The sequence below is a fragment of the Lissotriton vulgaris genome, chromosome 1_1 (assembly GCF_964263255.1).
Source record: "Lissotriton vulgaris chromosome 1_1, aLisVul1.2, whole genome shotgun sequence".
NCBI classification, from domain to species: Eukaryota; Metazoa; Chordata; class Amphibia; order Caudata; family Salamandridae; genus Lissotriton; species Lissotriton vulgaris.
The window spans coordinates 674,157,931-674,175,796 of record NC_141685.1 but is presented as its reverse complement, the minus strand read 5'-3'; the positions used below and the strand labels follow the sequence as shown (position 1 = coordinate 674,175,796).

The 17,866-nt window shown below is 46.3% G+C and overlaps 1 protein-coding gene across 1 annotated transcript in view; it reads left to right on the top strand.

The window, feature by feature from the left end:
• Nucleotides 1-17,866, top strand: part of TRMT13 (tRNA methyltransferase 13) — a 207,594-nt gene that overhangs the window by 47,261 nt on the left and 142,467 nt on the right. Inside the window, exon 4 of the mRNA XM_086954492.1 lies at nt 11,940-12,002. Within this exon, the coding sequence (XP_086810618.1) occupies nt 11,940-12,002 (63 nt within the window). The remainder of the gene's footprint in view (nt 1-11,939; nt 12,003-17,866) is intronic.

Genomic DNA, 17,866 nt, shown 5'->3' with positions numbered 1-17,866 from the left:
ATTGGAGTACAATTCCCCGTTTTATTTTGTCCCCCAAGCCGTTGACGTTCCAACTCAAAACTCTCAACCCCCTACCCCCCATCCCGAAAGTAAGTAGTCGGGTCCCCCAAACCCCACGAAGGAAACACAAAATAAGCAACAATACGTAGCCTCAAGAACAATGCAAACAAGAGAAAGAAGACCCATCCCCCCTCCCCCTGAACACCAAAACAACAACCCCCACCCTGCACCCCTGCAATAAATCAAAAAACCACCCCATTCAGCAGTGTGCCTGTCGCCCTACCCCAGATACTAAACTACAAGTAGAAAAGGAAAACCCCCCCAGAGGAGGAAAAGTCCCCGAACTCCCTGCCGCCCCAGGGCTTGTCTTGAAGAAAAAAGTCATCAACCCAAAAAAGGAGAACAATCCACCGTAGCACAATACGATGGTAGCACACACCGGTGCCCCTACTCCTCCTGGTCCCGTTGGCTGCCTTCAGCACCTCTGGATTGTTCTGCATTGTCCCGTGGCATAGATAATGTGTCCAACCAGTCACTGACCACCTCTGGCATGTCAAAGAAGAGCACCCGCTCATTATGTTCGATGCTTAATCGGGCGGGTAAAAGCATAGCATACTTCATGCCCAGATCTCTTAATCTCCGCTTCACTTCAGTAAATCCCACTCTCTGCTTCTGCACCGAAGGGGTAAAATCAGTCTAAAAGTTGATGGATGCATTCTCGAACCTAGTGGGACCGCTAGTCCTCGAGGCTTGCAAAATGGCGTCCCTGTCTCTGAAGTTAAAGATCCGCGCAATGATGGGTCGCGGAGCCATCCCCTGCTTGCGTCTGCCGCCCGGAATCCTGTGGGCGCGCTCCACCGCAAATAGGTTACTCAGGCCCTTTGGGGCAAGGTGGTTGTCGATCAGATCTTCAACGAGCAAGTCCGTCGATTGATCGGCTGATGACTCCGGAACTCCGACTATGCGTATATTATTGCGCCTAGTGCGACTTTCGAAATCCTCAAGCCGGCAGGCAAACTGGTCACTAGAGGATCAAAGAGTCCGGATCTCAGTCTGGAGTTCGGAGACATCCGTGGTGAGACTGGCTGTCTTGATATCCAACGACTTAACTCTCGTTGGTTTTGGCCAAGTCCGCCCTGATCAGTCCCACATCCACCGCCACTGTGTCGATCTTGGCTGCCAAGGTCTCGTATTGTTGGCCCATCGACGATTGTATGCTGGCGATGGCGCCCATCACTTCTCGAAGTGTTGGCTCCTCTGATTCCGGGAGGCCACCACCAAGGTCCTCCGGGGTTTTACCAGTCCCGCTGGGCGAGCCCTTATTGCGCGCAAATCTATCCATAATGGTGGTTTGAGTCCCGCCACCACGAGTTGCATTCTTGAGGGACCGCTTATCACTCTCAGACTTGGCCGCCATGGTGGGCTGCGTGCCCCTCAGGGGCTTTTGGGATCTGGTGTAAATGGCTCCCCCGAAGGAAAACCACAAGAGGTTGAAATGCAGGGCGTCGGTGAAGATCAATCAAGTGACTGCGTTCACAGGCCAGCTCTAGCACTAGGCAGCCACCTCCAATCTTCGTAGCCAGGGAACACGAAACCGAAAGTAGACCCCGGGTAGCCGTCCCCTACCACAGGCCGTTGTTGTTCAACTACTTTCGGGGTGCTCCTGATGCCCAAGTCCCGGGATGAGCCACGGTGTAGGCCTCTAGGCTTCAGGAAGGAGTAAGTTGGGCGTTCGGCATCTGATTCAAAATCTGAAAAAGGCCTTTCAGATCAGGAGAGTCGTGGCTAGTAGAACCCGTCGTCAGAAACAGGATTTGCGCCAGGATAGACGGTGGAGGCGGCGAGGGTTTCGGGAGCTCACAGCTCACGCGACCATCTTGGATGCGCGCGAAGCTCCTCCTCCATCTCTAAATCTTTTAATACATTTTTACAGCTGTTGGACTACTTTGAGCAGTCTTAAATGTACACAATCCTTGTTCTGACAGCGCTCACACATTCCTGAATATCTGCCCTCTTACTCCTGAGCAGTGTCTTTCCTCTTGCTTCTACTTACCCATGAGATCATCAAGAAGTTCTAGTTTATGTTTCTCATGCATGTGTGGGTCACCGGTTACTCTGCATTGTTGCTAAACACTGCGTATGCCACTACTAGGATGTAGTTTATTGTCCCCGAAATGGATGCTATTTTCCCATTGATGATATTTCTCTGGATGAGGCCAAGACTAATTCATCAAGACTGCTTTCTAGCCTGGCTCTTTCTGTCAGGTGTTTTCATGTCGGTTTGATTTGGCACAGACAAACTGACCATAACCCAATAGAAGGTATCCAGTATAACTGACAACAGTTGAGGTTGATAAATTTGAAAAAATACGGGCCCCTGCATACAAGGTAGACTTGCTGACCGCAGGAAAATACTAACAATTCAGGAAAAATCTAGGCAAGTGACAATATGTACATATGTGCAGGCATAACAGAATCACAACATACAGTTTAATTTCAATACATCAAAATATCATACATGACTACTTTGTTGTTTATCAAAAAGAAAGAATATTTTCAATTGTTATAAGTTATCACAAATCAGACAATAATAGTTTTCAGCATAAAAACCAGCAACATAATTTAATACAGTGTCCTATGTTGTAGAGTATTGCATGTTTAATTATACATTTTATTAGCATTCGTTTCCATTTTTTGTATTTTTTCCTGTGAATGCAAAATTTCCTAGCTATCGTAAAGGATAGTTTCGATTCTATTAAGGGCGAGGATTAGGCTTTTCTTTCTCCATTTATTTTATTCCAGCAGCTTTTATTAAAACCACATTAACAATAAAAACAACATTTCCCATGATGCAAAAGAAACGGGAAGTGACCAATCCTAAACGAGGACATCCAACAACTTCCTTCGAGGACGCTCTACCCTCCTCTTTCTTCCTGTGACTACATCAAGCCCGTCTTCGGTTATTCCTGTTTGCCAGTGTCTTATCCTAAATTAAAGAAGGATATTTGTAAATTTGAGAAATGTAACACAGCACGTACATCCTCAAATAACAGTGACAATTACATTCCAGATAAGAACGATACAACCATCAAAAGGTATCGTGAAGCAATACTAATTGTAAACTTTTTACTCACCATAGGTACGTAGGTGTTCCCGGAGGGTCCTACTGAAACGGTGGGCTAATCCTCGCCTCCGCGTCCTTAATAGGATCGAAACGTTCCTTTATGATAGCTAAGAAATTTTGCATTCAATGGCAGGACTTCAGATTAGGCTAGTTTAAAGCTTGTCCACCACCAAAGAAGCCAGTGATACCACTGATTTAAAGTAAAACCTTGTGAAGGTGGAGTCTGAGGACCAGTCTGCGGCATTAAGGATATTCTCCAGCAGTTGGGCATCCAGTCTGGAAGCAAAGAGGTCTATTGAGAAAGGGCCCCAACAAGCCTGGATTTCCCAGAATACTTTGGGGTGTAGCTTCCACAGACTAGTGTCTTTCCAGTGGCGGGAGCACCAATCCCCCACCTGATTTGACGATCCCGGAAGATGTTCTGCTGAGAGAGATATCTGGTTCAACAGACAATACTCCCAAAGGTCTTGTGCCAGATTCAATACAGCTCTGGACCTTGTCCCTCCTAGAGGGTTGATGTAGTGGACTACTGCTATATTATCCATCTTGAGTAAGACACCGCATTGGACCTTGCCTTTGGTCCAGCATTTTACAGCGAAAGAACCCACTATCAATTCCAGGCAATTTATGTGAAGACCTTGTTCGGAGGAAGACCATTTTCCGCCGGTAGACACTTCTCCACAGCAGGCACTCCACCCAGAACCACTGGCGTCTGATTCTAGCACCAGGTCGGGTTGAGATCCGAAGATGGCCTGGCCATTCCAGGCTTCCATGTGGGAGATCAACCATCATAACTCTGTCTTGGCCTCCTTCTGAGAGAGTGACACAAATTGGGAGTAAGTGAGGCCTTTGCTCAGATGATAGCCTTTTGTCACAAACTCGGCAGATTGACTAACCTTATGAGCCAGGTACAGCAGGAGCGATGTAGTAGCTTGTTTCTCTCCTCCCTAGGAGCGGCCCCCCGAGTGAGTCATGTATAACACACTCCCCTTTGAGGACCTCACCCACGGAAGGGGAAAAGTGGAGAAATAAAACATGACAGAATGACAGCCAGAAACCATCTACTGCAGGCGAAGACAGGTTAGGTATTCCTCATTATGTCTGCATTCTGTTTCCTGCATAGAGACACAAGAAACACTTGTAAGTACACCTCCCCCCCTTTACTGTCTGCTATAATCTACTATATGTGTAAAGGAGAGGAGGCTACTCACTGATCTCTGCTGCCACAACCATCCAAGTCAAAAAGGGCACAAAAAAGGAAAAAATAAAGCAAAGGTAAAAGAAACAAAAGAGTTCAGAGAACACAAGTCTGGAGAGCAATAGTCTTAGTCCTTATACATCTATAGGAAGCTAATGTGCTCCCCAACTGCCGTCTTTCTGCTCTGATGATTTGTGCACAAATTCTTGGTAATCCTCAGGTTACAATGTATCTAGTTTCTCTTATACGAGTAGTGAGGTTTGCTTATACGAGCCTCTCACAGCTCACAGTCCAACTGTTTATCCACGGGTCACAGTGTTCAGTGTTCTGAATTCACTATACCAAAAAACAAACAAAAAGGGAAGAGCTGGGATACTCTTCCGTTCGCACTACCCACAAACCATTTGCCTCTGTGTTCACTCGAGTTAGAGGTAAAACCTGGTTAGATCAATGTACAGTGAGCAGTGACTGAGAGCCCTTCTCCCACCGCTGCTCTCCAAATCAAATATCAAAGTTTTTACTGCGTTCGTTGCGGGCGTCCGATGTTCTTCAGCTCAAAACGGCCCGATCTTACCGCAGCTGCCTAAAGCGTCTCTCTGCTCAGCGTCCCAGCGCGGCTCTCAAGGTCAGTGCACGGGCGAGTCGCGTTAACTGTAGCGTTAACGCTGCTCCACAACACCGAATATCCAAGGAACAAGAACTCGTTCAGAAACAGTCGGGAATCGCAGGTCCAACAATTACATAGACAGGCAGGCACACAGGTGACAAGCACCGAGAACTCCGAGAGAAGAACAGATATAGGAAACAGGAAGAGTCGGATGTATGGAAACAGAAGACAGACTACACGTCAGGCATTCTGGGTGATGTAGTTTTGAGGCTAAAGTGCCTGAATCGTGACACCTTTGAGGCGTTGAAGGGCCCTGAATTGATGACGACAGAAGACCCTCCACCCTGGCTAGGTAACGTAAGGATATTGTGGGCTTTGCTAGTGTATGTCTCAGTTCATGTCTGATCTTTGATAATTTGCAAGACAGGAGGGATAAAGCAGCGTTAACCAAGTCTATCATGAAACCCAGGAACTGCATCTTCTGAGAAGGGATAAAGCCTGATTTGAACTCCTTGATCACAAACCCTAGGGACTCTAGAAGTGTTACTGCCTGTTGCAGTTGGACGATCAAGCGTTGGGGACATTGACTCATAAGGAGCATATCGTCCAGATCGATTATCAACCTTACCCCCTCCGATCTGAGGCGTTCCACCACTGGCTCTATCACCTTGGTGAAGCACCATGGAGCGGAGGATAGACCGACAGGAAGGGAGGTGAATTCGAAGATCTGTGAATTCCACTGGAATTGAAGAAAATGTCAGTGAGGAGAAAAAACTGGGACCGTAAGAAAAGCGTCCTTGAGATCCAAACAGACCATCCAGTCCTGTCCTTGTAGAAGGTCCCTGAGGAGATTAATGCCCTCCATCTTGAAGTGGCGGTAAATTAGCCACTCGTTGAACTCCTTTAGGTTTATTACTGGGCAATAGCCCACATCCTGTTTCTTCAAAAGGAAAATGTTGCTGAGAAAACCTCAAGGATGCAAGGTTGAGGGAATGATCGCTCCCTTCCGCAACAGCTCCGAAACCTCCCTGTCTATTAAGTCCATCTGATTTTTCAGGAAAGTCAAGGGCTTTGGGCGAATCAGTTGAGTTGGTAACTCTAAAAACTCTATTTGGAAACTTTTGACAGTATGTAAAACCCAGGCGTCTGAGGTTAGCAAAGACCACTAGTGAAGAAAATACTGCAATCTGCCCCCTACTTTCACATCCCCAAATTGTGTACTCTCACCTTGTTGATTGTTGTAGGAACCATTTCCTCTTCCTCTCCCGTCCCTATGGCATGGGTATGATCTGGTGGGGTAGAAGTTGCCAAATTTCTCTGAATCTTGCCACTGTCCTCTACGAGGCTCTGACGATTTGTAGGAGGCTTTTTTGTAGGGAAGGCTGGTCGAGCGCCGCCTGCCTCGACCGGCTGCGCCAAAAACACGTGGGGTGAAAATGCGCTTTATAGACGTTTTGGCCTTATCCAGCGAGTTAAAAGTATTTACTAATTTGCCCAATTCCTTTATGAATGGGTCTCCAAAGAGATTACCCTCCGCCACTGGACCAGCTTCGGAGGTGGCCATTTCCCCTAACTTAGGGTCTATTTTTATCAGCAGAGACCTACGACTCTCCGTAGAGATCACCGCATTGGTGTTCCCCAGAAAAATTATCGTCTTCTGAGCCCAGCTGGAAAGGGTTTCTGGGGAAATAAGGCTGCTCAAGGCTTTGGCGTCCTCCTCCATGTCAAGAATTTTCGCTAGGGGGCCTGCCATGTCCAGGAGTTTATCCTGGCATGCTCTCCACGAGCAATCATTGCCTTTCTTGGGGTCACGAATAAACTTAGCCAGAAACGTTGCCATCTTAGGGTCCACCTCAGGCATAACTGCAACCTTACCCTCTAGGGCCGGTCTAGGGCATTCTGCTCTTAGGCAACTTCTGACTTCTTTATCGAGAGGCTTACACAGTCTGGCGACCATGTAGGCAGCTACTTTAGGGGCTGGAACCCACACTGCCGACCTCGGATGCAAGAAGTCATCAGGGTTGAGCATGAAACTGTCTACCTCCGGGATCGCCACCTGATCTACCTTTACTGGGCGCCAGGGCATGCCCGAATCGCCATCCCCATCGGAAGTCTGGGGGGGGGACTCATCTGGATCACCCGCAGGCGAAGCAACCGGTAAACCAGAGGGTCCCGCCAGATCCTCTGCCGGTTTAATGGGCGCAGAGGGGGGTTGGGCATCCAAAAATGCCTTTTTTAAATGCGCAAAAGCATCGGAATCCACACCAGTGTTGTCAGGGTGGTTTCGTTTAGGGTCTAAGATGCTAGTGGGGGGCTCTCCTGGAGATAGGGAATGCTTAGGCCCTGCTAAATTTTCCCTCGGGGTGAGGGGTTGCTGGCAATGAGCCTGAATCTCGGTCTAACTTCCTCTCCAGGGGCGCAACCACTTGAGAAACAGCCTTAGGATGGAGGTATCCATCACCTGACAAAAGTGATCATCAGTAGGTTAATAAGTGATCTCCTCCTCCTCCTAATATATGTATTGATTAATATAAGGGGCTATGCCCTGGGACCACTGCTCCCTGCTGGATGCTGAGGGTAATGCCTGCCTGGGCCGGTCCCTTTTAAACAAAAACAAGTCTTACCCGGTACACAGGTGTCAGGCTCCAGGCACGGGCTCTCACAACAAATACTTGCCAAAGCACTTGACCACGCTAAATCAAATTTCAAGCGTCTACAGCTTAAATCGTCTTCCCCCACATGTTCAGCGATGCGCAGCTGAGCAAGTCTTCCCGCAATTAACTACAGGCGGAGCAGACGACTTACCGGCTGTGCGGGGGGGCTAGCGCGCGTTTAAGCACGCGAAAATCAAAGGCGTGCTGTTCCCTAGATGCGGGAGGGCCGCAGCGTGCTGAGAGTCTGAGGGCAAGAACGCGGCCGCAAAGGAGCGAGAGATACTCCCGCAGCCATTAAAATCGGGAAGTATGTTACCTTGCGCGTCAAACAAGGCTTACCACAGCATAAATAGACATGCCAAAGCAAAAAACAGGCACTTTAACACAATAATGAGCGAAAATAAACAATCTCTGAAGGGAGAAGCAAAAAAACGTATCTTGATGCAGCTGGATCAGCGAAGAAAGAGTAGGGTAGAGTGTCCTCGAAGGAAGTTGTTGGATGTCCTCGTTTGGGATTGGTCACTTCTGTTGGACTTTTTTCACTTTCCATTTCCATCATGGGAAATGTAGTTTTTATTGTTAATAAGCTTACCCGTCGCTGCAATCTCCGAAGAAAGGAAATGTACGGAAACTTGTTATGATAACATTCAATTTACATTGTGTCATTTTTAGATCTCGCGACCTATCAATGCGCGCAAGCGCATTGAGCGGAGCGAGAATTCAAGTGCTCAAAATACTCGTGAAACCAAGGGTTTAGTTCGTGCTGTTTTCTTTGAGTTCACGTGATTCACGTGACCAAACAAGCACGCGCATCAGCCTCCCTCCCTCCTAATTGCATTCTTTCACGGCCGCACAGCACATCAAAGGGCTTCTCCCAGCGTGTGCTGTGCAGCTTCTCCTCCCCTAATTATTCATGGCTGGCCGGTGGCCGGCCGTACTTTCAGTTTCCCGGCCGCATGTTGTTCTCATTAGCTTTCCCGGCCGCATGTTGTTCTCATTAGCCACCCCTCTGACTACGCCACCACACCTACTGATTCCTCCTCAGTGCCCTCCAGATCACTGTTCCTATACGTTCTCTTTAATATCCTACTACGCCACCACACCTACTGATTCCTCGTCAGTGCCCTCCAGATCACTGTTCCTATACGTTCTCTTTAATATCCTTCGGCCACTCGGTTTATCAACCCAAACATCTGCTGCCTGCCACCCTGGAGTGGGCGAGATTTCACCGCCGCAACATTACCGCAGAGTTTCACAACACCAGTCTATCTCAGTTTGCTGATGGCGCCACAGGGTCAAATAAACAGTTCATGAACTTTCGAAAGCATCCGAGTAGTATCATGCACTGAACCACTGTCATCGCACGTAAATTAAAACAGGAACTCGCACGGGAAATTGCACAAAATGCTGCTTTCTTCACACTAAAAAGACAGGCAAGGTCCGTATTCTGATGTATAGTTGCCATGGCACAGGTGCCAAGGGTTTACTGCGACGCAAGCACACTTCGTAACGAATGCACAAACAAACGAAACATCAAATGTACAACCCCCACCAATCTCCACACAACACCAAAAGATGTGAGGGGCATGAGAGGGTTGGAGCTCTGGTTAAATACATCAGAAAATAAAATGTTTAAAAAACAAACATTTGAACGGCTAATTGATTTTGCCCTTGTGATCAAACGGCTTTGCAAACAGTTTTTTTTTAACCCCGATGCTATCAAGCAGGATTAAAGTTTTTTTAAAGCAATTGATAAGGCCACCTGCATCATGTTGTTGGTGAGTCCACCACATACGTGCGTGCCTACAAAATGACCCAGTCACTTTTTAATCTCTTTCTTTTCAGTTACCGATCCAAGTTCTGGATAGAAAAAAAAACACGCATAAGTTTTTTTTTTTCTTCCAAGTAAAGTGAGGGAGGCACAAGCAACAGGGGGCCTAGAAGCAACACAAGGAAGACGGGGAAAATGAAAACAACGTAGGGAGGGAGGTGTAAGCAACACAGTGGAGAGTAGGACAGTAGGCGAAACCAACACATATGGAGAATCAAACTGAATGTTTGGGGGTGGGGGGAGACACAACACGGAATGCGTGGAAAGGTAATGGGGAGAAGCACGTGGGAGAGTAGCAGGCAGGAAGACTCACTTCAGCAACAATGAGCAACACAAGTGCAAAAGGGAGAAAAGTACATGAAGGAGACTGCTTGAGGACACCTGCACCTCATGGAGTGCTTAAATGGATTTTAAAACAAGCACTGGCGTTGCCAATAGGTCTCGGAGTAGGAAAGTTGGAGCTATTGGTTTTGTAAATGACAAAGCCCTTTATGTTTTTAAAATGAAAACAAAAATAAAAGGCATTGTTATTTACAATTGTAATAGCTCCAACTTTCCTACTGCGAGACCTATTGGCAACGCCAGTAGTGCTTGTTATTGAAACTTATTCATTTTAATATGGAAAACATTTTAAAGTGTTGTTTTAATTCTGTTTATTTATTAGAGTGCTTGTGGATACACAGTATTTTTAGTTTTTCCATCTGGTGCGTACACGAATAAATCAGGTTTTCCGACGCGTGAGCTGGCCACATACAGTTGTCCATGTGAGCAGCACGGATTCTCCAAATCTGGTCCACACACTTGCAGCGATTGTCCTTGTGCTTTGTTGATGGTCATTGCAAAAGCGAGTCGCACCGGAAACTGTAAACATTCAGTATTGGAAAGATTATGAGGGCCCTGGGGGGTCCAATATTTAACAAATGTTATTTTTGGAGTTTTTTTGTCAGAAACCTTCGCGGGAGTGTACTCAAATTTATTTATTTATTTTTTTTGCCAGAAACCTTCGCTGTTTTTTTTTTTTGCCAGAAACCTTCGCAGGAGTGTACTCAACAACTTCCCTAAGTTTCATGCCGATCGGATGAATGGTGTAGTAATGCATAAAGGACAAACAGACATACTTTCGTTTTTATATATATAGATGTAGTTTTAATAAAAGGTGCTGGTGTAAAATATATGGATAAAGAAAAGCCTAATCTGAAGCCTCCAGTCCTGCCATAGATTTTAAGTATACATTACATTAATTAATCAGACCATAACATAATTCAAGGTTTAATAACTGACAAACCTACCCTATTGAGAAAGGGAAAAAAACAAAAGAAGAGGCTGCAGTTAAACAAAGGACAGGTCACTTGGGGAACAACTTTAATTTCTACAAAATTCTTATACAATGTTAATGTACCCAGCCGGGTATCATTGAGTATCCCCTCAGACAGGCTGCAAGAATAATACATTTGAAAAAATGCGGCCCCTGCATACAAAGTAGGCTTGCCTACCACAGGGAAAAATGAATTTTGTTATGCTGTGATTAATTAATGTAATGTATACTTAAATACACAAGGAAAAATAAAAAAAGGAAAGGAATGTTAATAAAAATATATAATCAAATGTGCACTACTCTGCAATATAGGACACTGTATAAAATTATGTTGCTGGTTTTATGCTGAAAACTATTTGGTATTGTCTGATTTGTGATAACTTATAACAATTAAAAATACTCTTTTTGATAAACAACAAAGTAGTCACATACGATATTTTGATGTATTGTAATTAAACTGTGCGTTGTGATTCTGTTATGCCTGCACATATGTACATATTGTCCCTTGCCTAGGTTTTTCCGAATTGTTAGCAGTTGAGTTTGATGCAAGCATTTCCAGTAGTTACTTTTGTGCTGCACAAGATACCATAAGTGGCATATTTATGTTTAATCATGGACCCCACGGTCATAGTGCAATAAGAATTGTAGCGGCGCCTTGCCAGACATGCCCAACCAAAAATAACAACATGGCATTGTAGCCTCACTAGTGACTAAGTAACGGAATCACATTCTAACATTAAACTAAGGCCTCGAATCCACAGCAAATAGGAAATTTTTAGTAGCCGAACATAAATATATTCTTTAGTTGCAGGATTGAAGAAATACATCCCCACAGACTAATAAATACAGTAAATGTATTTGCATTTAATTATACATATCTGTGATATGTTTGTTTTGCCCTATAGCTACATAATGTGTGTAATTTCTACAATAAATTTGTTGAAATATTTTTACAGCATCTTTCTGCCACTTGCCAGCTCCTAATTGTTTTTCGGTTCTTACCGCTCTTTTGAAGACCTAGTGCTTCAAAGCGGCTAATATATTCTTTATGTGCAGTCCTGCTTCTTGCAGGCTACAGTGCTGAGTAGAGAAACTTATTTTAAAGTCCATTGGTCTTTTCGTGCCCGATGAAAGATCAAACTGACCAGCTCTTTTGAATTGCTTTTTACGTTTGTTAGAGTTCCATTCACTTAATGCATGTTTTCTTTAGGTTTACTATGTCCAAGACATAAATTCTGGTTCAGAAGATGGTACGGCTTCATCCCAAGAGCAAGTGAGTTTCTATTTTTGTACATTGTGAAATTATCTATTGATACTTCCTAAAATCATCGATGCAGAACAGTGTTTGGTTTAAAGCTGGGATAAGGGTCTTTGTTTGGGGCTGATAAAGGGAAAGATCTTGGTCAAATAGTGTTGATTTAAATTTGAGGCTTAGTGTTAATTTCAAGAGTTTCACAGTTTCACCTATTGTTTATGTATTGTTATTGTCAAATCACTTTACCGCCGCTCTTCAAGTCAGCAATCTGACCTTTTGTACTCCGACTGTGGTACATACAGCTTGGTGGATAATCTCCACTATGCGTTGCCATTCATAGTGTGATTGGTACACATATTTCTAATTGTCTTTTCGAATATACCATCCTTATGGTTACAGCAATTCATCGTCTATATTGGACTATTGCTTTGATTGACTTCATTGCTTGGACTGTTACTCTAGCGTCATACAGATGCCAGATGTTGGCATACTTATAGAACAGTGCCCTTTGATCTTTGGTGCAATAAATTAGATCCGAATATACGTTATACATCTCTTTTGCCCTGAAGAAGACCAATGGTTAAATGGTCAAAAAGGGTTAGCTGATGGTTTTTGGAAATTTGCAACAAATAAAGGAACAGAAAAATATATTGATTGTGTAGAGACTGTCAATTGCAAATAAGAGTTGTTTGATTTTTAAACTTTGACGCTCTTTTCATTTACATAGTTGCCCTTTTTTTGTGGTGCAGCATCGACTATGTTTGGTTGTATTGTATTCCCTTGAAAAGTGAAGCACCCTTGTGCAGGGGTGCATACGGGAAAGTGCACACAAGGATATATAACTGTGAGGAACGGGGACGGGAGAATGAGAATCGTTACGAGTTGAAGCAGGTCTGTAACTCTTTTTATTCGGTTTAACAACACCGAGATAAGTTCAAGGTTTGAAAGTACAGTCTCCTGGGAAACAAACAATGCACGAGGGTCCTCTCCTTTGGGGAAGGGTCCGGGTCTTCGGTTCCAGTCTTGAGGAAGCGGAAGTTGACCACAGGGCTGGAGATCACTCGGAGAAAAGGAAAGAAAAACAGCCACGTTAGGGGCTGGGCTCGACATATACAAATGTGGGAGGAGGGTAGGGTAGTGAGGGTTCACCAGGTTACTAACACCAAACCTATCAGTCAGGGAGTGTAGGCGGCCGACAAGATACGACGGTAGTGACCACCCTCAGACTACCCCGTCCCACCCCGTGATTTGAACAACCCTTGAAAACGCCCCCGTACCTTGTGGAGCCACACTTCTCCCCTGGAAGTGTGGCGGGGCGGCTCGTGGTATCGTTGGCCTCCTGGCTTGTCGTCACTCAGTTTCAGGGGTCCCAGCAGCGGTTCCACGACAGCGGCTCCGTCTTCCTCCGTGGCGTCCTCCTCGTGTTCCAACTGGCGTTCCGAAGGTTTCGCGCCGGCAATCCAGAACGGAGCTTCCTTAAACGCCCCCGCCTCCTCCGGTTGGTCAGTATCGGGTGACGTCGTCTGACCTGATTGGGCGAGTGCAGGTGGACATGCCCCTAGCGTCACAGGGTCTGGATACAGAGGTACACGTCCCTGAGGCAGAGCCGGGGAGATCCAGGAAACGTCCAAAGGATCCTGCGGACGGGGTGGAAAGGAAGAAGCATTAGCAAGGACACCCCGTCCGTCCGAGTCAGGGAGTTCATCTAAGTCAGGAAGCTCCGCTTCGTGACACATCCCACCCCCAGGATTGACCCGATCGGGGGAAATCGGATAGCGGGACAGAAAGTCAACATTCCCCTGCAAAGTACCCTTTCGATGACGGACCTCGATCTGGAAGGGCTGCAGGGCCAAGAACCAACGCAAAGTGCGATCATTGTTCCCCCTATTACGCTGAAGCCAAGTTAAAGGAGCATGGTCCGTGTACAACACAAATGGCCTCCCCTCAAGATAGTACCTCAGTTTCTCAACACCCCAACGAACAGCCAAACACTCCTTCTCAATCGTTGAATATGCCTGTTCTCTCGGAAACAGCTTGCGGCTGATAAAGAGCACGGGCCGTTCAGCCCCAGTCTCATCCTCCTGGGAAAGGACCGCACCAATGCCAACCCCCGAAGCGTCAGTCTGGAGGACGAAGGGTTTAAGGAAGTCAGGGGAAATGAGGACAGACGAGGAAGTCAAAGCGTCCTTCAAGGCTTGGAAAGCCGAAGACTGTGCTAGAGAGGGTGCAGGAAGTGCAGCAGATTTGGTATTCTTCCCAAGGAGGTCGGTGAGAGGAGCGGCCAGGCTAGCAAACTGAGCAATGAACCGGCGGTAATAGCCCACCAGTCCCAAGAAGGCCCTGAGTTCTTTCTTTGAAGTTGGGTAAGGCAGAGCTTTAATTGCTTCCAGTTTCTCCATCTGGGGCTTAATTTGTCCATCGCCCAAAAGATATCCAAGGTATTTTACCTGCTGGAAAGCAAACCGGGACTTCTTCGCATTGATGTGGAGACTGGCCTCCCCAAGACTGGACAGTATTTTTTTGAGGTGAGACAAATGGTCCTCCCAGGTTTTACTAAACACTACAATATCGTCCAGGTAAGCAGACGCATATTGTAGGTGAGGTGCCAGCAGCGTGTCCATAACTCTTTGAAATGTAGCTGGCGCCCCATGTAAACCAAAGGGGAGTACTGTAAAATGGTAATGACCAGATGGCGTTGAAAATGCTGTTTTTTCCATGTCTTTGGGAGCAAGGGGAATCTGCCAGTATCCCTTGGTGAGATCTATGGTGGTGATGTACCGAGCCTCCCCAAGGCGTTCCAATAACTCATCGACTCTGGGTAGAGGGTACGCATCCTGTTTGGATACCCGGTTAACGGCCCTAAAGTCGATGCAAAAACGGATGCTACCGTCAGGTTTCGGTACTAACACCACCGGCGAGCACCAGTTGCTATGGGAAGGAACTATGATCCCAGCCTTCAGCATGCCGTCTACTTCGGCTTGGAAAGCCGAGCGTCTGGCCTCAGGAATACGATAGGGCTTCTGTTTCACCACTGTATTTGGGAGAGTAGGTATGCTGTGTTCCGCTAAGTGAGTACGACCCGGTTGATCAGAGAAAACTGCTGAATGTGACAAAAGTAGTTTTCTGACTTCTTCCTGTTGGGTCGACGATAAGTCAGGATTCACAGGGGCAGCATCAACAGTATGCTCAGTATGAAGTACAGGGGAGACCACATTGACTGACTGTGGGGGTGGACCTAACCATTTCTTTAGAATGTTAATATGATACATTTGGGTTTTGCCTCTTCCTAACTGTACCAGATACGTGGTACGTCCTATTTTTTTCAGGATTTTATAAGGCCCCTGCCACTCCTTCCTCATTTTGTGCGTAGAAGAGGGTAACAGAATCAGAACCCAATCGTCTACATCCAACACTCTCCACTTAGTACCACGGTCATACAGGGTTTTCTGTTTAGTCTGTGCTACCGCTAAGTGTTCGTGAGCTAGGGTTCTGAGTTTATGTAGCCTACTCTGGAGTTGTCTAGTATAGTCCAACAGGGCTTCAGCTTCTTGTGCTCCTTCTGTTTCCCAGCTATCCTTTGTGATCTCGAGGAGCGTTCTAGGGGGTCTCCCAAACAACAACTCGAATGGGGACGTCCCTAAGCTGGATTGTTTCTGACTACGTAGTACAAAGAGGGCCAAGGGTAGTAACTGATCCCAGTTCTTTCCATCACCCGATAACAGTTTCTTTAGTGTCAACTTAAGGGAGCCGTTGTAACGCTCAACCAAACCATCTGTTTGGGGGTGATATACAGAGGTTTTGATGTGTTTGATATTGAGCTGTTTGCACACTTGCTGCATCAAACGGGACACAAAAGGGGTGCCCTGATCTGTAACAATCTCTTTTGGGAAGCCCATGCGTGAGAAGACTTCAACAAGCCTCTGGGCTATTGCTACTGACGTGGCTGACTTGAGAGGAAAGGCCTCGGGATACCGCGTAGCATAATCAACCAAAACCAAGGCATACTGATGCCCGCGGGATGATTTGGGTAAAGGCCCAATGAGGTCCATTCCGATACGGTCAAACGGAACCCCTATGATAGGCATGGGCACCAATGGGGCAGGAGGTGGAGTGTATGGATTCCGTTTCTGACATATTCTACACTCCTGACAGTATTTCTGAACCTGGGCATAAATACCAGGCCAAAAAAAATGTCGTAGTATAGACTGGCTCGTTTTTTCTACCCCGGAATGGCCAGCCAGCAAATGGGCATGACCAAAGAACAGTATCTGCTCTCGAAAGTCAATTGGGACCAGCAACTGGGGTTCAGCGTCAGCCTTGGCAAGCCTATACAATAAACCGTTTTTTTCTAAAAACGTGGGATAAGTTCTAGTGGTTGGATCCTGCCCACTTCGTGCCACCTGCCATGCGTTGGCGAGACTTGCGTCATTCAATTGGGCAGTCCTGAAGTGAGTATCCCGGGCCCAAGGTTCTGCGGCCAACAAGGTGTCATGGGGCAGAGATAGATGTTGTAAGGTTTCCAACAGCAAAGTACTAAAGGAAGGATTATCAGTCCCTATGATTATGGGCTCAGGTAAACCCGCCATAACTCCCACTACGACTTCCATATTCTTTCCTGAAGGTGTATGAAGGGTGATTTTAGCTACGGGATATTCCTTGACGTCCCCATGGACACAACGGATACTAACCCGTTTCCCTGGAATGTGAGAGTGGCGGTCTACTAGCTCTTCCCTTACTACTGAATGTTTGCACCCGGAATCTAGCAAGGCTCGTATACTAGTACCGTTTAAAATGACACGTACATAGAAGGTGGTTCCGGTTTCTTGTGCATACAGGATAGACCTGGGAGCATAGCTCACATCCATAGGTTCGTCTTCTCTGTCTTTTTTCTTTCGACAAAATCGAGCAATATGTCCCCATTCTCCACAGTCATAACATTGAGGCCCTGAATTGGGAAGTTCAGGTCGTTGGAACCGGATTTTCGGGGGTTCAGGAGTGGGTTTTTGAAACCGTTTCTCAGTTTTGACAGGTGAAATGATTTTAGTATTTCTTTCGGGCTCCTTCATGTACGGCTTACCCTGAGCCCGGGCATAACAAGTAGCCATTTCGATAGCATGCTCCAAGGTTAACCCCGCATGTTGTTTGAGCCACCTTTGGGTACTATAGGGAAGGGACTCGATAAACTGTTCGAGATATATTTTATTCATAATGGCGTCGAGGTTCCCTTCATTTGGCTTTAACCACAAGTCGGCAGACTCCTTTAGTTTAAAGAACAGGGTTTTGGGTAGATCCCCTGGTGACCCCTTCTCTTGCCGAAACCTTAATCGATGGGTTTCTTCGTCTACCCCCAACCTATCGAGGATGTATTGTTTCACAACCGCATATGCAGTTGTTCCATCCCGGTTTACTGTCTGATATGCTGCCTGGGCCTCACCAGTCAGCAACGGCGCCAAATAGAAGGGCCACCTATCACCTGGCCAGGAACTAGCTCTCGCCGCTCTTTCAAAGTTCAAAAAGAAAGCAAGGGGGTCTTCACCTGTGCTAAATTTCTGTAATGGAACAACAGTACCTGGAGGTGGGGCTGTAGCCCTTCCCTGTCCTATGACATTCATCAACTGTGTTTGTCCTTCCGCCAATTTTAGGATATTATCGGACTGAGTTTGAATGGCTTGGGAAAACGCAGTCCGGTCTGCTTCCATTTGGGACAAAAGATTCTCCATCTTGTATCGGATGGCGTGGTTCACTGGATGATCCGAGTCACGGCACCACTTGTGAGGAACGGGGACGGGAGAATGAGAATCGTTACGAGTTGAAGCAGGTCTGTAACTCTTTTTATTCGGTTTAACAACACCGAGATAAGTTCAAGGTTTGAAAGTACAGTC